The sequence below is a fragment of the Anolis carolinensis genome, chromosome 1 (genome assembly GCF_035594765.1).
Source record: "Anolis carolinensis isolate JA03-04 chromosome 1, rAnoCar3.1.pri, whole genome shotgun sequence".
Lineage (NCBI taxonomy): Eukaryota > Metazoa > Chordata > Lepidosauria > Squamata > Dactyloidae > Anolis > Anolis carolinensis.
Window position 1 is genome coordinate 106,702,330 of NC_085841.1, and position 21,900 is coordinate 106,724,229.

The 21,900-nt window shown below is 38.0% G+C and overlaps 1 protein-coding gene across 1 annotated transcript in view; it reads left to right on the forward strand.

Moving 5' to 3' along the window:
• The window catches only part of ascc3 (activating signal cointegrator 1 complex subunit 3), a 370,189-nt gene that overhangs the window by 142,481 nt on the left and 205,808 nt on the right, over positions 1–21,900 (forward strand). The window contains exon 14 of the mRNA XM_003215509.4: positions 18,149–18,283. Within this exon, the coding sequence (XP_003215557.2) occupies positions 18,149–18,283 (135 nt within the window). The remainder of the gene's footprint in view (positions 1–18,148; positions 18,284–21,900) is intronic.

Genomic DNA, 21,900 nt, shown 5'->3' on the forward strand with positions numbered 1-21,900 from the left:
CCTTGGACCCCATGATTGTCATCCCCAAAATACATTTAATATTCCTGTCCAGCTTGGCTCTACAAGAAGTATAACATTGAAGTTAACATGTGACTGTCTGGTTCTGCTGGCTTTACATTTCAACTGCACAAAATGTAAACTTGTGACTTAAAAAACATTGGCACTTGAACATGTCCCAACTTCATGTTGAACAAGCTTAATTTTGGTATCAATTTGCCATTAGATTTCTAAAAATCCTAGCACTTTATAGGTCCCAGCAGAGAATTTAGCAGTCAATATGTTTTTGTACTGTGTTTTATCAGTAGTTTCTTAAGAAATGGTATTTCTAGGCAGTCCTTTATCCACTGTTCTGAGCTCTTCAAAGAACATGGTGTCTGAACAAGGCACAATTTATCGTTATTTAATTCATGCTGGTTAGGCCCAGTCACTTTACTGTATTACATAGTAGAGTGAAACATTCAACTGATGTTGAATGCTGGTGCATTTTAATAGATGTTATATGCATTATTGCTATTTGAGTGTAAGGACAGTAGGAATTAGCTGTATTCCACACAGGCATGTGTTTCAACAGATGGAGGGAAATCTTTTCATGTTGATTTTTCAACTGTCCTACTCTGCAAGACTTCGAGCTCTTCTTTGCTACTGGGAAATTAAAAGTTGGCAAATCAGCCTTTAATTTTTATCCATCTGTTCAAACTAATGAGATGTCTCATTTGTAGACTTCACTTTGAATTAGTCAAGGCAAGCATGGTGGTAGCATTCTTTCGTGAACATCTCCTTCTGTGTTAGTTGCCAAAAAAGGATAATAATAGGTGTCTTAGTCTAACTATGCTCTTTTTCATTTATAGAAATCTTGCAAAATATTTTTAATATTTCTTTTGTATACCGAGTTGATTTCCTTTTCGTCTAGTTTTTACAAAGCCACAGATTTCGCAGACAAGCTTTTCAATCTAGTTCAACCTGCTCCTTTAATATTTCCATTCAAAAATTTCTTAAATCTGTCAATATTACATCTCAGTTCTTACAGACTTTTGAATACGATATCAGCTGCTTCTTTTTTCTTTCCAGATGGTTAACTATCACTGTCCCCATGTGATTATTTTTCAGTAACAGTTTGTAAAATTTAATTATTGTGTTCTCTCTCTACCATTTGAGAAGAATGGAAGAAAGGAGTTTCTTTTGTTTCTGTTAGAAACATACCTGTCTGAATCTATGGTTTCCAAACCGAAATTCATAAGTTATGTTAATATTTCTTCTAATAGCATTATTGGTCATTGGCAACAGAAGACAATGTATGAGTGCAATGGGTTGAGCTAGTAAATATTTTGTAACATGGGGAATGCATAATAGGGAAGTGGTTTATGGTTTGTTTGGTTTTTTTAAAAGATAGTTCACAGGGTCTAAGGGAAGGAAAGGGAGGAATGGGGTTGGCTAGAACTGGCATTATTTTCCTATCGCACTAGTTATTCTTACATTGTTAATTCCCCGGTGAGTAGCACAATATACAAATTTCCCAAAGGAAGCCAGCCAAAGCAGTGCATCAGAAAAAAACCTCTTAAGTTATCCCTGCTCAAGCAGTAGAGAGGTGTTTACTCTAGTGGTGACTCCCCTTTTATTCCATAGTGTATTGGACAACAACAACAACAAGAAGACAATTTTTGCCATTTCCACTTCCAGTTACCCTCTTATTGAGGACTAGCTACTGTCAGAAAGAGGCTCACTCTACTTCTTAATGATTCTTTATGCAGATTCACTACCACCATAAATATGAACTAATTCTTGTATCTTGCTTTTTATCCCAAGAGTGACTCAGCAACAATACAGTACCAAACAGATTAGAAATTCAGAAAAGCCATATCTGTTTAATTTAAAAAACAATATAACTACAATGAGATCTTCATGTGGAATTATGGAATCCAGCAGAACTGGGAGGGGAAATGATTCCTCTCTGACCCCCTTGAAGCTCACGCTACACTCTCGAAAACAGCTCTGAGTGCTAAGAAGCAGTGCGGAGCTGACTTTGGAATGGTGCACAATAGGAAGGGGCAGTGGCAGTGGCAGTGGCAGTGTTGGATTTAACCTGAAGCAAGGTTACATCCATGATGCCTGGTTTATCTTGAGGGCAAGATTTGTGTGTCTGTGATTTGGGGGTGAAAAATGCCCTTCATTTAATATATATATATATAGTGATTGCATGAAAAAGGTCCTAGTACATCCAGAAGCCCCTGGGCTACTGTTTCCTCACCTTGCTAAAAAGCTTGATAATTACTATTAATTGCCACATGTTGCTGTTCCTTTTCAATAGGTCAACACAAACAGCACTGGTCTTACTGTACTGTTATAAGGATTTGGCTTTTTAATCTATATATATAAAAGGCTTTTGGCATCACGGCGACTCACAAAACAACAAAACCCAACACCCCCAAACTCTAAAATTGGCAACACAATCCATCATCCCTGCCTCCAGTAAGTTACAACACAATCACACAAAAAACACAATCACAACACCAAAAAAAGAGGCCAAAACCCACAACAGGCAAGGTGCCATGCTTTCTATATTTTGTAATCTATATATATAAAAGGCTTTTGGCATCACGGCGACTCACAAAACAACAAAACCCAACACCCCCCAAACTCTAAAATTGGCAACACAATCCATCCCTGCCTCCAGTAAGTTACAACACAATCACACAAAAAACACAATCACAACACCAAAAAAAAAGAGGCCAAAACCCACAACAGGCAAGGTGCCATGCTTTCTATATTTTGTAATCTATATATATAAAAGGCTTTTGGCATCACGGCGACTCACAAAACAACAAAACCCAACACCCCCCAAACGCTAAAATTGGCAACACAATCCATCATCCATGCCTCCAGTAAGTTACAACACAATCACACAAAAAACACAATCACAACACCAAAAAAAAAGAGGCCAAAACCCACAACAGGCAAGGTGCCATGCTTTCTATATTTTGTAATCTATATATATAAAAGGCTTTTGGCATCACGGCGACTCACAAAACAACAAAACCCAACACCCCCCAAACGCTAAAATTGGCAACACAATCCATCATCCATGCCTCCAGTAAGTTACAACACAATCACACAAAAAACACAATCACAACACCAAAAAAAAGAGAGGCCAAAACCCACAACAGGCAAGGTGCCATGCTTTCTATATTTTGTAATCTATATATATAAAAGGCTTTTGGCATCACGGCGACTCACAAAACAACAAAACCCAACACCCCCCAAACTCTAAAATTGGCAACACAATCCATCATCCCTGCCTCCAGTAAGTTACAACACAATCACACAAAAAACACAATCACAACACCAAAAAAAGAGGCCAAAACCCACAACAGGCAAGGTGCCATGCTTTCTATATTTTGTAATCTATATATACAGTAGAGTCTCTCTTATCCAACATAAACGGGCCGGCAGAATGTTGGATAAGTGAATATGTTGGATAATAAGGAGAGATTAAGGAAAAGCCTATTAAACATCAAATTAGGTTATGCATTTACAAATTAAGCACCAAAACATCAGGTTATACAACAAATTTGACAGAAAAAGTAGTTCAATACACAGTAATGCTATGTAGTAATTACTGTATTTACAAATTTAGCACCAAAATATCACGATGTATTGAAAACATTAACTACAAAAATGCGTTGGACAATCCAGAACGTTGGATAAGCGAGTGTTGGATAAGTGAGACTCTACTGTATAATACAAAATAATAAATACAGCCAGACATTGGAGCTGCAAGGATATTCAGTGCAATTCAACCACACCAATAAAATATTAACCTTCATAAAAGGCGACCAGGCTTTGAAACAGTGATACTACTCTGAAGCTGACCAACCAAAGATTTCCCCTAGATAGCAAGCACCCAGGCTTTGAACCACCGAGGCTATTCATTACAATTCTACCCCCCTAAAAGGCAACTACCTAACCTTCCAAGCAGCAAGCCTATTCCTTTCTATTCCACCTCACCAAACAAGGATTCCCAGAAGAAAATGGCCAGGCTTTCAGGCTACAAAGCTATTCACTGTTATTCCACCTACCTAACAAAGAATTCCCATACGCCACAGCAACGCGTGGCCAGGCACAGCTAGTATCTCTAATTTTATTTCATATCCAGCCTTAACTCAGCTTTTTCTGCTTTACTTTACTCACTTAATTTGCAAGCTAACTACTTTGCAGTTTTCTCTCTGATAAAGATTCTCTACATATGTGACATTATCCCATCATGTTTGTGAGTTTTCTTGTACTCTCAAACACCCATACCCCACTAGCACCCAGTCATTTGAACCTGGAATGAGTGAGCACATATAATGACATTGGTGTGTGGGTCATATATTTCAATGGGGAAGAGAACTATAGAGTCAGTAGTTTCTGTATTTTTCTGACAAAGTCTGACTCCTTAATAGGTGGCAAATGTATATTCATTTGTAATAACAAATTTGCTATTACAAAATAGCAGCACAAAGCTACTATCACCACCATGAGAATTGTCAGAATAGGAAGCTCTTACAAACGCACACCATTGTTCTATGGCTGGTGGGAGTTCCAGTCCAAAAATATCTGCAGAGCAACAGTTGCTTATGTTTGGTACATCTTTTAGATTTTTATTTTATATTTTAATGTGTGAACTATTGTCCAGCATGGTACAGTAATTGCTACGGAGGGAGTGAAAAGGATGGATTCTAATAATAGAATAAATGCACTATGCAAGGTTTCTCATATATTTCCTGGCATATCAGGGCTGAGTTCATATACATTTTTAACATTTAATAGAATAGACAAAGTTATGCATAATGATGACTTCACAATGATATTGAAGTAAGAACTGCTATTAAGCATCCTACAATGTGTTTTGTAGACAGAAATTTCAGGAATTGATAACAGTGGTAATGCTGAATAATGTCTTCTGTGCTAATGATTGCATTTTAGTTTTGACCTCCTTGCAACTTCCTCTAATTTCACACATGGACGTTTCCTGATTTATGAACTGCAGCACAGGCATTCCTTATTTTTGAGCATGGTGGTTTAAAGGAACGTTTTGATTCACAATGAGTATGGTTTTTCATATTTATAGGACTAGGCATTCAGAAGTATTTGGCTGGAATTGCTTTCTGCCAATAAAATGGCTTAAATTTTTAAATCAGGAAGATACAAAAATAGAGAATTAGGTAAAATCATTTTTTAATTTGCAGTACTAATTACATATTCTTAAACTGCATTTCTTTCTTATATGTGTGATTTGTATTTGTCATCTGTGTACATAGAGCTCACACCCTCTTCAGATATTCAGCCTATGTATACATTTCACCAAAATATTCCATCCTGCTTTGCATTATTTTCCCAACAATAGATCCAGCCTTTTCACTCTCTTACACTTAGGGTTCTTTAACATTCCACAACACTCAAAATGGTAATAACACGCTCTTAGGAAAATAAGGTTTTACCATCTGATTGTATCTAAAGAAACTTTTTACTTCAAATGAGGAGCCTTTAGGTCTCCAGATATTTTGTTCATGCAATCTCATACCATTGACCAGTCTAGGATTTTTATTTATTTATCGTGTCAGAAGGAAATTGAGAATACAATTATAATGTATTAAAAACCACAAAGTAAAAAACTTGCCATTATACTAAATTTCCTTTAACCAGACGCTGGCCACTTGGAGTGCCTCTGGTGTCATAGTAGAATCATAGAATCATAGAATAGTAGAGTTGGAAGAGACCACATGGGCCATCCAGTCCAACCCCCTGCTAAGAAGCAGGAAATCGCATTCAAAGCACCCCCGAGAGATGGCCATCCAGCCTCTGCTTAAAAGCCTCCAAAGAAGGAGCCTCCACCACAGTCCGGGGGAGAGAGTTCCACTGTCGAACAGCTCTCACAGTGAGGAAGTTCTTCCTGATGTTCAGGTGGAATCTCCTTTCCTGTAGTTTGAAGCCATTGTTCCGTGTCCTAGTCTGCAGGGCAGCAGAAAACAAGCTTGCTCCCTCCTCCCTATGACTTCCCCTCACATATTTGTACATGGCTATCATGTCTCCTCTCAGCCTTCTCTTCTGCAGGCTAAACATGCCCAGCTCTTTAAGCCGCTCCTCATAGGGCTTGTTCTCCAGACCCTTAATCATTTTAGTCGCCTTCCTCTGGACGCTAGTAAGAAGGTCCTCCATTGTGCATGTGGCAGAGCTAAGACTGCATTGCAGTAAGTGGTCTGTGGTTAGCTCTTCTTCACACTCGCATGTTGTGGACTCCACTTTATAGCCCCATTTCTTAAAATTAGCTCTTCATCTCGTGGTATCAGAGTACAATCTGTTCAGTGCCTTCCAAGTTGCTCAGTCTTCTGCATGCCCAGGAGGGAGTTTCTCATCCAGTATCAGCCATTGATTGAAGTTCCAGGTTTTCATCTGCCACTTTTGGACTCTTGCTTGCTGAGGTGCTCTTGTGAGTATCTCTGTAGATCTTAGAAAGCTATTTCTTGATTTAAAACATTGGCATGCTGGCTGATATCCAAACAGAGAATGGGCCGGAGATGCCAATGCCTTCATCCTTTCATTACTTGCTGCTACTTCCCAATGGATATCAGACGATGCAATACCAACTAAACAGTATAATTTCTCCAGCAGTGTATAATGCAGCATGTCTAATTAAGAGCCACATCCACCGTTTTAATGTGGTTAGATGTATTCCATACTGGGCATGCGTATTCAGCCGCAGGGTAGCAAAGCGCAAGGGCAGATGTCTTCACTTTATCTGGTTGTAAGCCCCAGGTTGAGCTGGTCAGCTTTTGTATGATATTATTTCTAGCACCCACTTTTTTGCTTGATAAGCAGTGCTTCTTGTAAGTCAGAGCACAGTCCAGAGCAACTCACAGGTAATTTGCAATGCTCCAGTGGGATTCCTTCCCAGGTAATTTTCTGTCAACATATATCAGGATGGTTGAAATCTCTTTCTCCTTTCTGAATGTTTGGTTATCTGTTCCAGATCAGCATCATCCATGTCCTCAGGAGGGCTTGAGGGCTATAGTTTCTCTCCTTTTCATTTTTACCCAGATGCTCTCAACCTGGCTTCCAGGATTTATGTCATCCTTAATACATAACGCTGCTGCTCTTCTTCTTTTCCTGTTTGATCTGTTTCTCTGAAGTAGGTTATACCCTTCTATTACTACATTCCAATCATGAGACTCATTCGAAAAGTTTCAGTTATGCCTGTTATATCACTATATGAACTACTATCTCTCTTTTCCCTTCTCGGTTTAAAGCCCTCCTCATCAGATTTGTCAGACTCTTAATAAAAACAGTCTTGCAAACTTCTATGATGTGCAGCCCATCCCCTGCCAGAGGTCCATCTTCATGAAACCGCAGAGCCGAAAGAAGCCAAATCAGTGGCACTATCTACAGAGTCAGTTGTCCACCTGAAATATTATTTTCTCCCTTTTTGGGCTGTGTTCTCCAAAAAGGAGAGAGAAAATGACAATGTGTGCATCAAAATCTTTCAGCTTCCTTCCCAGAGCCTCATAATCCCTTGTGATGTCCTGAAGGCTATGGACCAAAATAAAGAGGGACTGCCATTTATTCAGTAAAGGTACAAAAAGACTGTAATCATAAATTTCTGCTCTGATCTGTGGTCATTCTTACTAGTGTATGCCAACACATCTTATAGTCCCATCAAATTGGAGTGAGTAGATGATTGTCTGATCTGGCTACGGTGGTCCATGCCTTAGTTACCTCTAGAATGGATTATTGCAACGCACTCTACGTCTGCCTTTGAAGACGGCCCGGAAACTCCAACTAGTTCAGCGGGCGGCAGCCAGGTTCCTAACAGGAGCGAATTACAGGGAGCGACCTACGCCCCTGTTCAAGCAGCTCCACTGGCTGCCATTCACCTTCTGGACCCAATTCAAGGTGCAGGTGCTGACCTACAAAGCCCTGAACGGTTTGGGACCCACTTACCTTTCTGACAGCATTTCCCCCTACGAACCCGCACGATCTCTTCGTTCATCGGGGAAGGCCCTCCTCTCGCTTCCGCCTCCGTCACAAGCGCAGTTGGTGGGGACGAGGGAGAGGGCCTTCTCCATGGCGGCCCCCCGACTCTGGAACGCGCTCCCCAGGGAAATTAGGCAAGCTGCCACCTTGGAAGTGTTCAGGAAGAGCCTGAAAAACTGGCTCTTCAAACAGGCCTTTGAAGAAGTACCGACCACTGTATACTAAACCCTGGTACTAGCGGGTTCTTCTGACCAGTTGTACCTGTTGGTTAACTCCTTGACACAGCCTCAGTGTTCACCCCAGTCTAAGGCTCTTCCCATGACCTTGTAGCACCTTAACTTACTTCTTCTTTACAAGTTCCACTCAGTGCACTTTGCCCAGCTAATTTTATGTTTTTATTGCTGTGTTTCTCAAGTGTTTTATAATGATTGCGATTTTTTAATGCCTTTTAAATTTATTTGTGTGTTTTTGTATTTGATATTATTGTATGTTGGTTTTATATTTGTAAGCCACCCCGGGTCCCTCTGGGGAGATGGTGGCGGGGTACAAAAATAAAATTATTATTATTATTATTATTATTAAAATCAGGCATAAATCACTACACATTGAAAAACATTCTGTTTTTATCAGCTTATCCTCCTTTGGAAGTTTTTGTAAATTGAAATTGTAGTATGATATAAATGCTTGTGGGGCCCTTGGTGGCACAGTTTGTTAACGCGCTGAGCTGCTGAACTTGCAGACCAAAAGGTCCCAGGTTCAAATCCGGGGAGCGGAATGAGCGCCCGCTGTTAGCCACAGCTCCTGTCAACCTAGCAATTCGAAAACATGCAAATGTGAGTAGATCAATAGGTACCGCTCCGGTGGGAAGGTAACGGCGCTCATGCAATCATGCCGGCCACATGACCATGGAGATGTCTATAGACAACGCCGGCTTTTCAGCTTAGAAATTGAGATGAGCAGCAACCCCCAGAGTCGGTCACGACTGGACTTAACGTCAGGGGAAACCTTTACTTTTACCTATAAATGCTTGTGAGGGGGAATGCAGTACAGTTATCTCTCCACTATTTCAATTTTTAATTTTGTAGATTTGATTATTCACAAATTTTATTTAAAATAGTCTCTCTGGGATTCTCTAGGTCCTCCAGTGTTACTCTTTAGTCAACTTCCTCCATAGAATCATAGAATAATAGCCATGCTGGAAGACCTAGAAATTCCTAGAAAAGTGTTCTCTCATGTAAAAAAAACCCGATTTATTTGCATTTTTTCACTTTTACGGGTGTCCTGAGTCCCTAACTCCAGCAAATGTGGAGAGCCAGCTGTACAAATATAAGGAAGATCACAACAATAAATGATAAGTGGTAATAATATTCCTCCCTGCAATTGTACAGAAAAGCCCTGCTTCCCTGCAGTTTGACACAGGTAGCTTCTAAGCGTGGTTATAGCTCTTATTTTGCCATAGAAAGATCCCTAGCTTCACTAACCCTATGCAGTAAATTTGAAGCATTTCAAGGTTACATAAAACATGAAATTTAGTTTTAATCTTATCTCTTAGTCAGTGTGGCATTATGATTCTGCTATTCTTTAATATTAAAATTAAAGCATTGCATTTCACAAGAGACTAACAGTGACTTTTAATTATCAACTTGCACAATCTCTGGTCTTTTACTTCAGGTGTAAGAATAATTAAGCATTACCTCTGGTAAATGCTTGGAAAGGTTGCCTTTTAATTCAGCTACACAGGTCACTTTAGTGGGGCAACATTTCCACTTGATATTGTTTCCAATTAATATTTGGAATCCTTTTCTATGCGTAATATCTTAAATGTTGCTGTATTCCAAATTGGCCAACTTTTTCTTATCAGATGCAATCAAAATGTGAGAGAGCAACTACCAGGTGATGGAACCTGGGCAGCCTTTTTATTATATGGAATTGCTGAAATGAATTTGACAGATACTGATTTAATTTGCAAGGAAGATAGATTGCAATGATCTGTTAATTGGTTTCTTGCTGTTAATTGGACTTACAAACATCTGGGAAAAATGGAAAAAGTTCAGTTATTAGAAGTAACTATTGACAACATTGGTATAGTTCTAGCCAAATAATTATATGATATATTTTTTCTGAAAGCTCTTAAATTTTGTGCTGTTCATTTTTAAAATAATTATGTTGTTCAGTAGGGTTTCTTTTTCGTTTACTGAAGAATACATTTCCTTTTAATATTTATATTTGTTTAGACCTCACTTGTGTATGTTGAATTAGGAATTGCTGTCTTTTACAAATTTTCAGTAGCTCAACTGTGGATCAGACTATGCAAATGGAAGTTGCTCTGTGTTCCTAAAGGCAACTCTGAAAGGCAGAGGACAACATTAGCCTTTTGGGAGACTTTGAAGGGCCACACCACCACTGCATTCCTAGAAAAGCAAAGCTCCACTCCCAATGCCCTATAGGCCGTTTAGAAGGCCCTGCTAGATACTCCCAACAGTCTAGAATGCATTTAAGAATAAAACTTTGACCCTAGGACTTGAGGGCTAATCATTATTGTGACAGATTTTAACAAACATGCAATGGTGGTGGAGAAATGTAAAGTCTTTCCTTTCCCTCTACAACCCTAATTGCTGTAAATATTCATGTAAAAGTCTAGACATTTTAGTTAAAGAACAACCCAAAAAAATACAGTTTGACTTACTCTTGTCAAAAAAGGAGTGGTAAAAGGCAAGAGCTCATCTATCCTGGGAGAACATGAAAGAAGCACTGACACCCCCCTCCCCTATACTTTCTCCGCTGTGGCACTGCTTATGGCCTTTTGAATGCCTGGTGGGGAAATGACAGTGGCACCTAGGTGTGGTTGACCCCGCTGAGATTTATTTATTTTATTTATTTACAGTATTTATATTCCACCTTTCTCACCCCGAAGGGCTCAGGGCGGATCACACTGTACACATACATGGCAAACATTCAATGCCATATGAACATAGAGACACAGACAAAAAAAAGAGACACAGAGGCAATTTAACATTCTCCAGCTTCCTGAGGGGATGCTCAATTCCGACCACAGGGGGAGCAGCTGTGACATCTTGATGGATACTTCCTCATTCCAAACGGCAGCTGGACAATTGTTATGATGTCGTAAATTACTTAAATTAGCCTCCCTGAAAAGCAGTACCTAAATTCCTACTTGATAGATGCAACTATCTTTCAGTTGTTTAGGTCAACAACAAGCAGGGCCTATTTTTTTTTAAAGGTCGGGTGCTCACTCCAACACGGGCTGGCCTCGAACTCATGACCTCTTGGTCATAGTGATTTATTGCAGCTGGCTACTTAACCAGCTGTGCCACAGATGGCATTGGTTCTTTCCCTTCTCCATGGAATAACGTTTAACACCCACTGCCATATCAAAATTCATAATTTTGGCCCCAACATCTGTCTCTACTTATGCCTTATGTTGACTTATACATTGAGTACATATGATAAATATCAGCACCATCAGCTCCATTCTGGTCACAGTTATCAGGATTAAACACACATACACCTCTGTTTGCTGTACTGACACAAATGGGATTCCTCCATTCCTGTATCTTGTAGAAGATTGAAAGTTTTCTACCTTATTCCTGTCAGTATGATTCTACCTGGATTTTGGAGCAGTTGCCATGTTGGTCACCTAAACTCCCAAGACTACAAAATCCAATCCAATCAGCAAATCAGTATTCCCCCTCAAGTATTCTTTAGCTTTGGTCTATTAGGAAACTTGAGAACAAGTTGCAGTTTTTATACCAAGATGCTATGACACAAAAAGGTCAGATAAATATAATGTCTTCAGTGGCATATGTTACATAGGCCTTTAATCAAATTAACATAATATTATACCTTTATGAGAATTTTATAGGGTAGTGTTACATCCTCTGTCCTAATGTGTCTGTTTAACCTTATCTGTACACTGCAATTATGGTTGAGTTTTAAATAACAAGCTTTAGCAACAAAAGAATATCTTACCACATGTAAGAGCTTGGGTTATCAACAATTATGGGGCAGTAGCAGTAGAGATGGACCAGCTTTGACAAGAGCACAAACCAATCAGTTGCTGCTCAAAAGACTTGTATTTTATATTCTTTTCAGTCTTCATTTAACCATTCCTCCCCTGCTATCTCATCTCTAGTCAAAAGGGGGATGTGAGTTAAGATAGGCATCATTAACATTCTACCTGTTTCGGCTAGTATATATATTGAGGTTCATTATTGCTCCCAAACTATTAGTGTCTCTTTTTCTTGTGTAGGTGCAAAGGTGTTTTGTGGATATTAGGCCTGTAACCTTGTACTGTCAGGATTGTTATTAATATATGCCAGCTATTACCTTCACTGTATATTTGTTTATACTTAGGCTGGCTCCCATGCAAACATACATTTATTTTCATAATCTACTGCTTTGCAATACATCCCTATAGCTCCAAAAAAGCTTAAATGAGGCAGACAGAAATCTAAAAATAGCCAAGCCTGCTACAGTACTTCCATTCCAGTTTAAGTATCATTCTTTCTTCCACCATGTAGCATCTGTGTGCAGTAGTATAAATCTCCCAGTTACACATAAGCCTGGTGGAGTTTGATTTTGGTGCAGGCAATACAATAGCTGTGCTCAGAACATAGATCTAAGCAACAATATATGTCTCTATTCTACCTATTCTTGAAGTGCTATTTGTGCTTATAAGCTCATGCAAGAGATGAACAATAGCATCTTGTTGTACGTAGTTGGGATGCTTTCTCCATGAAAAAATTCTTAGTTCTCTTCTTGCAGCAATTGGTTTCATTTCAGATAAATTTCTAATTTAGAATAATAATCGCCCTTCAAGAAATGTTTGCAGGCTAATGACCTAAATTTGCATAGTAATAGGATAGCTATTCTTGCTTAATTTTTGCTACAAGAATAGACACTGCCATTTCTTTGCTGTCCATAACCATTCAAAATAATGTTTTCCTACCAGTAGGCATCAGTAAGGTATTAAGTAATCATTTTTGTTGTGGTAAAGAATGTTCCTCTTTTAACCTTCATACTGTTTCTTCTGGGATTTCCAAATGGCATGTGAGAGCATTCCTCACCAATCTCTCATAAATGCAGCAGTTGTAATGTAAAGTCTTCAGTCTTATGGGATAGTAATTTGAATGCAGGGTAAGAAACTGAGGGTAAGAGCAAATGGACAGTTCACACAAGCCTTCTCCGGTTCAGGCTTCTTTTCATCCTGGATGACAACTTCTGTTAACTCCGGCTGTCATTATCATTTCTAGTCAACATGTGATGGGCTCCAGGTTTGAGAATGAAAGCATGCACAATTAAGGGGTGTCCTCTCTGTATTGGGACTGGAATCCTTAATTGGTTCATAAGGGACCTGGACCCAGGGTAAGCAGGGAAGTAACCAAGTCAATGGTGCCAAATCATTCTAAAATGGTAAAATCTAGGCTATGGCTGAATACTAGAGTCAGGGTGGATAACTGTGAAAGGTTGGGATGGTGCATTAAGCTCCTCCAAAATTTCTTGGAGGGCCTTGCAATCCACTGCATTTGTTACTGCATGCATACAAAAGACCCCAAACACTCTCTAAGGCACAGGGAGACATTCTCGGCAAGTTTTTGACCCTTCCTAGGACATGGTAGGATATTTTCTTTTGAAAAGATTTGCAAAGTATATATATCCTTGGGGTTCCAATGGGACTTTAAACATGGTGGAAATGCCACTAAAATAGTTGTAATATACATTACTACTTTAGTGCTCTATGATAGGCTGGGAATTTCATTGCACATACATGGTAGCTGACTCTTAGTAATTAATGTTTTCTTCTCATTTTTAAATACTTCACCAGTCTTGAATGGATTAGTTTAATTCATGAGTATCTTTAAATAATATTAAACATTTGTTGGAAGATGTTTTCTGTATTTTATTGTCTATAGTTTAATTATATTTAAACTACTATATCATGGTTTGAACTCATGATTTTATTCTTTAAAATTATAGTGAATGTGTAATTGGAATTAGAAGGTATACAGACAGGTATCCCATTGATTCTTTTCATTATTTTTTTTAAAATAAAGAGCTTGCAAGCCCTCCATATCCATGGATTCTATGTCAAACTATCCACTGTTAGAAAATATTCAAAAATAAATTCTAAACAGCAAATCTTGATTTTGCAACTTTATATAAGGAACAGCATTTTACACAGTATATAATGGGACCTGGTCATCCATGAATTTTGGTGTCTACAGGGACCCCTGGAACCAAACTCCAGTGGGTACCAAGTGACCACTATAAATTGTATATGTATAAATTACACAAATTGTTTCGGCATTCAATAAACTGCCTTTGAAAGTTCATTGTTGTAATGTTTGTATTCTGGAATTTTCTTCTGTCAAGTGATTTTTAGATGGTATGCAGGTCTATTCCAGCCACTCAAACTAAGTAGAAAGGATATAATAGGAATTAAACGAAAGAGCTGTAAACATTTTAAGTTCTACCACAAATAGTAAATGACATGAGAGATTTGTTTCTGTCCCTTTGGCACATGTTCCAGTTTAATCAGCTTTCATGATTTATTTTAACTTTGCGCTTGATTCAATTTTGAAGTACATTTAAAAAGAATGCAGATGTAATGCTTGTATGCCATATGTTGACGTCCCTTTATTATGTTTCCTCTTGTAGACTAATGGAGTCATTTCATAGTTACTGATGTAGTCAGAGGCTACTCATTAACTCTCAAAATGTGAGGTTGGCTCCTTATGGAGATGCCAGCAGTTGGGTAGGCTAGCTTCCGTTCAATGTTTTTATTCTACTTGAGAATAGAAGGTGGTGTAACAACATGCCATATAAAGAAGTGCAGGACTGGCCAAATTTTCAGGTTTTCCTATCTAGTAATGCAAGCCTCCAATGCAATTATCTTGAAAATAAATTATGGTAGCCAATAAATGGTACATAGTCTAATAAAATATATCAATGATGTTAAGGATGTTAAAAAAGGAAAGCAGATAGGGCAGTGTTAGAGTTGTGCTGGCTAAAGAGCACAGTCCAATGGCACACAGAAATTGTTCTTCCTAAGTTAGCAGCGATGGTACAGCTTGAAATTTATTTCCAAGGTCTTCTAACTGGCTTGTCTTGTATTTAAGAAGTAACAGTACAGAAGTAAAGACTGATTAACAGAAGTGGCCAGAATAAAATGATTAATGTAATGGTTGATATATCCATAGATGTTGATAGTATGAGCCCCAAAGAAAGTCAGCAAGTAGATCAGCCAATATTAAGACACACCAGTGTTCTAGCTGATATAGTGCTTGCAGCATTATATACTGCTTTCCAACAAATGTTGAGGGGACAAGAGCAGCACTGTAAATCTAAACAGCAAGACGTAAACTTTGTACAGAGCAGGAAATAAAGATGTCTTGCTTGCTTGTTATCAGCTGGCCATTTTATAGAGCTGAAATGAAATTGGGTTGTAACTTGGAAATAGTTTGTTTTGGATGGTCAAGTATATGTGAACTAAGGAAAGCTTTGAGAGTCAAAAGGAGGAATGAAGACATTAAAAGGAGCTTCAGCTCATACAGGGAACATGGAGAATAGAAGATGTGGGAGGTTGGAAGCTGATGTCAGGCACTTGAAAATATTTGTTATATACTCATTTTACAGAAGAGAAAAGAAAGTGGACCAGGAAGAGAGGACCATTAGCCAAAATCTATTGATGTACTAATGTATGTTCACTAGGGATTATATTATTTGCTAATTTTAACAATTTTCTTCCCACTGTGAGAAATTATTTGAAAATGGTGCATTTTTCAAACACTATTTGCACTTTGGGACTTACTTTGTGCAAGGTTCACCATTTTTGTATAGGAAACATTATTTGCTGTGTAGAAAATAATTTTCTTTGTAGAAAATACATTTTTCTGTGCAGCAAATATTGTAATTGGGGATGTATCCTATGCAGAATTTACACGTGGCGTTTCTATAAAAAAAAAAACCAGAGCAAAGAGGTGTGGATTTTCAACAGAATGCTTCCTGAATTGCAGTGATTCAGGCCAGGCTTTTTTCCCATTGGGGTCTTTCCAACACTCAAGAAGTTTTTTTTGCAAATACTTTACCAGATATTTTTGAATATTCTTTCCATTCCTAACATCTACTTTGGGGGACCCTGCTTAATAGGGGAACAGGGATGCAGAGGAACTCAAAGCATCAACCACTTGAAGAAGTTAGAGAAAAGATTAGATGGTGGTGATGAGGATGAGGATTTTGATGGTGAAGATTTTGTGGGGATGGGAGTGTGTATAGTGCCAATCATATCCATTGTTACCTTTCTGATGTACTGTAATAAGAATTATTTAAACTTTTTATTTACTAAAAACTGCTTTTAGGCAGCATAACCATGGTATTAGTTCCTTTTAGCATTCTTACAGGTGAAAAAATGTACCTTTGAAGGATTGTTCTTTTCTTTTCTTTTTTCAGATATGCATAATTCTGTAGTGCTGTCCTGAAGACATTCCTTTGTGCTTTGCTTGCATATTTTGTCATTTAAAAGCTTAGTTTTCCTGAGAAAAACTACACAAGCTTTCCGCTCTTGAGACACCAGAGCTAGCTTTGAACTTCAGAGTACAGATCTAATTACACAGCTTGTAGCTGTGGAACCACTTTTCTCTATTCCAAATTACTTTTCCCAATTTATTTGCATAATGTAATGCATAGAGGTTAGCCACCGAAATAAAAAATCTCTTGACATAGTTAGGACAGGCTAAATTAACCCTCTTATTCCTGTAGAGTTCTGTTTTATATGCTTATATAATAAACTGAAAAACAATAAATTTAAGTCTGTGTTGTAGTCAGTTATTACAGTTACTTAAATACTATTTATGGTGTAATATATTTAAAGTGTAACTCATAGATTGAGTTTCTTGTGACACCAGCAGGTTTTCCCCTTTCACAAAAGGAAAGGCTATGGAACTCCCAGCAGCTCGATATTTCGCCATCCTTACAGTTATATTCCATATACACATAATGCGCACATACTCATTCTGAGAGGGAACTTTTATGGTATAATGCTTGATGATAGAGATACGTTTTTCACCTTCTCTCAAAATGCCAGAACTTTGGGGCACCCTATGATACTGTTTCGCAATCTTTTCAAAATGCCTAATTAACTTATTGAACTGATTGCCCCAAGATGATGTACAGGTGGAGTATTCCTTATCCAAAATGCTTGAAATAAGAAGTAATTTGATTTTGGATTTTTATACTTTGGAATACCTGCATTTGCATATATATAATATCAAGGAGATGTGATCCATGTCTAATGACAAAATTCATTTGTATTTGATACACAACTTAAATTTTATACAATATTTGTAATAATGTTGTTCATAAAAAAATAGTGTCCATTGAATCACTAAAAAGTGAAGGTGTCACTATCTCAGCTACCCATGTGGATGAATTTTGATTTCAGAGTGTTTGGGATTTCAAAATGCTTTCTAAGGGATATTCAACCTGTGTTGACTGGTGGCTTAAATAGCTTTAAAAGAGGATTATACAAACTGATGTGCAGATATAGAGTCCTCTCAGCCTTGATAGCTAAAGAGAACCCTCATGTTCAAGAGAAGTATGCTTTAGAATATTTTATGTGCAATGGGTTAAACCCTTGTACCTACAAGACTGCTAACTGGAAGGTTGGGTTGCTGACCTGAAGGTTGCCGGTTTGAATCTGAAGAGAGCACAGATGATCTCCCTCTGTCAGTTCCAGCTCCCCACGCGGAGACATGAGAGAAGCCTCTCACAAGGATGGTAAAAACATCAAACATCCAGGTGTCCCCTGGGCAATGCCCCTGCAGACGGCCAATTCTCTTACATCAGAAGTGACTTGTAGTTTCTCAAGCCGCTCCTGACATGGGAAAAAAATTGTTGCACTATGATTCTACTTTAGCTACCTTGGAATTGTAGTTTGCTGAGGCATTGAAGGAACTTTCAAGCAGAGATTTCTAAATACTCCTCCCTAAACTATAAATCCCAGGATTGCAGAGAATTTGGAATTCTATGTCAATTCAATTGGAAGCTACAAACATTGAACTTGACATGAGTATTGCAGGAGACTTGTGTTTAAAGAAATATGTCTCTGTTTTATTATTTCAAGGTTATGGTGTTTGTTCATGCTCGAAATGCTACTGTCCGGACTGCGATGGCCCTCCGTGAAAAAGCTAAGAACAATGGTCACATTTGCTACTTTTTGCCAACTCAAGGTGCTGATTATGGGCAATCAGAAAAACAAGTAAGTGACTTATATGAGTGATCAATTTTATTCCTATCTAGATTAGATGTATTTACTAGGGATGTGCAATCCATTAAAATGGTTCAAAAGTCATTACAAAACGGTGGGGGGGGGGTGCTAGTATTTCATTTCTAAAGAATAGTTAGTGAAAAAATCATTACTATAATGAGAGTAACAAAATTTCATTACTATTTTGCTATAGAACTTGCACATAATTTCTATAATTGGGGAAACATCAGAGGCTCCTTTATCCCTCATTTCTAAAGCTATTGGGGTGAAACTTGCTACAATGGTAGAACATATTTATCACTATTAGACCACCAAATTTCAGAATGTTTCACTTATCCATTAAGTTTTGGGGAATTATCAAAGTTTTTATAAACAACATTTTAAAAAAACTACAAGAGCTATCTCCTTGTATTTTCTATACAATGACAGGAGATAACAGGGGATCATTCCCCCCAACTTTCAAAAATATTCATACATCTTCTGACTTTAGGGATTTTGAAAAAAGTTTTGGCAAAAACGATTTTTAAAGCCACAATAGCTATCTCATTAAATGTCTCTCATATTAACCAATAGAAATCAATATTAACCAATTCTACATTTTCATAGAATCCTAGAGTTGGAGGGGACCCCCAAGAGCCATCTAGCCCAATACCCTTCTTCCAGGTAGAAGAGCACCAACAAAACTCTACTGATAGATGGCTATCCAGCCTCTAAACTAATTAATGTGCTTCCCCTATAGTGTGGGAGCCACCCATTTTGGGATTTCTTCCCAGCCCAACACAGAGATTTACTTACAAGAAGTATGCATCAGTCCTCCTCTTTGTAGATTCAACCATTCACTGGAACTCTCTCTTTCTAATGTTAGCGAGGGACTCTCTCCGCTACCCTGATTGATGATTTTTGATGCTGATGCATTCTGGGAAATGTAGTTTAGGGTAGGGCCTTTTGAATTCTCTGGCATATAGTTCCTCCCTTCCCAAACTACATTTCCCAGTGTTTTGTGCTGTTCCCAGAAAACACTGCTCCCTCTTTTTCCCACTCCTAATGCCGAGACTCCATTAATTTAGAGAAAGGCAAGGCAAGGCACTAAGGCAGCCTCTTTGGCTTTGCTTTGTTTCTTTGTGCTGAAAAAGAAACTGACTTTGGGAGCCTTCTGAGATTTACAAAACTTAAACGAAAAAGTATGGGGTAAGTTTTGATTCTTTACTTGTTTGGTGTCGGCCACGCCCACATATCAGATATTGCCTCCTAAGTACAAAATTTAATCCGAATTACAAGGCAAATGAAAAAATGCACACCTCTAGTATTTACATGCAGTGAGTTGCTTCTGTTACATGTAGCAGATGTTTACACAACTCATTGTCATGGCATTCCCTTTTTGTTCAAAGAAATAGAACAATCCGTTTGATGTTTGAAAATATTATCTCATGATATGTTAACATCTCCTTAATTGAGTTTCAAATAAGTTTGAGATTTTGTATCATTCATATGTATGTTTGTTTTGAGAAGCCCGCTGATTTTAAGTTGCATGTGCCAGTCACAACTCATGTGATATATGTATGTTTCTCTTGTGACCTTCCACCGAGTACAAAAGACATTGTGAGAAACAGCCTCTAGGGTTGTTTCTAAGCGCTGTTCTGTTATCTTGTTGCATGGATGCTGCTGTAACAGGTTTCACTCTTGCACTGGTTTGCTAATCTGAAAATGAGCTGCATGGCAGGCATCCTCAATGTAATTCTTTCCCGTGTTAACATTTTGCCAGTTTCCAGAAGGTAGAACTGGCTTGAGTAGGAGCACATATGACATCTTCTTAAAGCCATAGCTTTTCTGTGTGGAACAATATGTAAGTAATCCCCAAGTACTTGATGTACTTGTTCACATGCCATCAGAAGCAGTCTCTTGAGCAATCTTGTACATTTTTCTAATGAGAAGGAAGGAAAGAGTTATCCAACCACCCTGCCAGAAATGTACCCTGCCTTTCTGCTAAAATGAACACAGTGCTCTGGCTGCTGGTTGTCATAGAAGAGCAAAGCTTAAGAAAGCTTAAGAAAAATTCATTAACTTCTGCTATTGGCCATTTTCATTCCTGACCACCCAAGAAGAACAGGGAGATCAAGTTGGGTCTACCATAAACCAGGAAAAATTGCTTCTCCATTACTTAGAATGTCTTTTTCCTTCGCTTTCTTTTTTCCATTTTATAGGAAATGGAACTGTGATCAGGGGCCTCTCATATCTCTCAAGCACTTAAATATTCATGGTATCTTATAAATTATAGTGATACAGCCATCGATAATCAGTACTCATGAAGTACAGTGAATCATTGTTATTGCAAGCCTATTTGTATGGAGAACATCAAATAGTTCTGGCATTGAAAATAATGTAGATGTTGCCTTTTGAATTACATTTATCTCTTTACCAAATATCTGTTGATTTAATTTGCAAACTCAGGAAATAAGAGAACCAAGAACACCGGCAGTATCTTAGATAACAGCCAGTGCATTTGTTTTGGGTTTCAGGAACTTAGGGAGAACAATGTTTCCAAAATGGAAATTTTACTGATGGTTAAAGTAGCAAAGTGTAAACTATCTGCTAGTGCTATTCCAACTAGAGATTTAAATGTAATGTATTTATTTTCTGCTGACACTTCATGACATATCAAGGCAATTGAGATCCATCTGCTAAGAAACATTACTAAAACATTAATATTATTTCCCAAAACTGGCAATTTTGTTGTTCAAATCCATAGGTTCCTCTTATTAGTGATAATTAATGGAGCTATTTCAATGCCCTGTGAGACCTAAGAGCAAAAAAGATATTTTCATCTGTTAATGTTTGCAGGAAATAGTCATTTGTAGTTTCTATCAAGTTTGTGGCTCACTCATGTGAAAAATTTATTATAGCAAAACTTCAGCACAACACATCAACAGATGCAACCTTGTTGAAAAGTTCAGAAGCTTATTCCTTTTACTAGCTTTTCCTGCCTTTTTCCCTGATTGTGGAGTTTTAAATTCTAAGCCTTGGCAGTTACAGTCTTGTAACTAAAATATCTTTCTTCTGTCGACTCATTTTAAAATGCTCTGAAAGGAAATATGTGGTGATTTTTTTTACAGTTTATCTAATTTGCTTCCTTACTGAGGAAGATAGAGCTAAGTTTTCAAGAGGAAAGTGTGAATGTTTGCATCCTGTTAACCCAGTCATTACAAAATTCTGCAGGCAAATATTACTTTTTGGAAATGAGAGACTAGAACATTGATAAGAGAGAAATAATGTTTCGCATAAAAGAGGTTATCTACTTAAAGAAGATAATGCACCAGTTGAATGTTACGTAGAGGTGGAGAAAGCATCCCATTGTGTCTGAGTTACCAAGGAGAATATCCAATATAGTCTCTAACATTTTTCAGAAGTCTCTAGGATTTACTAGCAAAAATCTATGAGCTTTGAAAAAATTAGGTTTCGTGAAATGGGTTATCAAGCTGATTTTGGCTACTTGTGAGGAACCTTTGGCCAATGTACTCATCAATATAAATCAAGAAGTAGTATTTGAGACTTGTGAAATCTGCAAGTAGGAAGTTTGTAGCGAGGTTTTAACAGCACTGTATGTGAAGCTT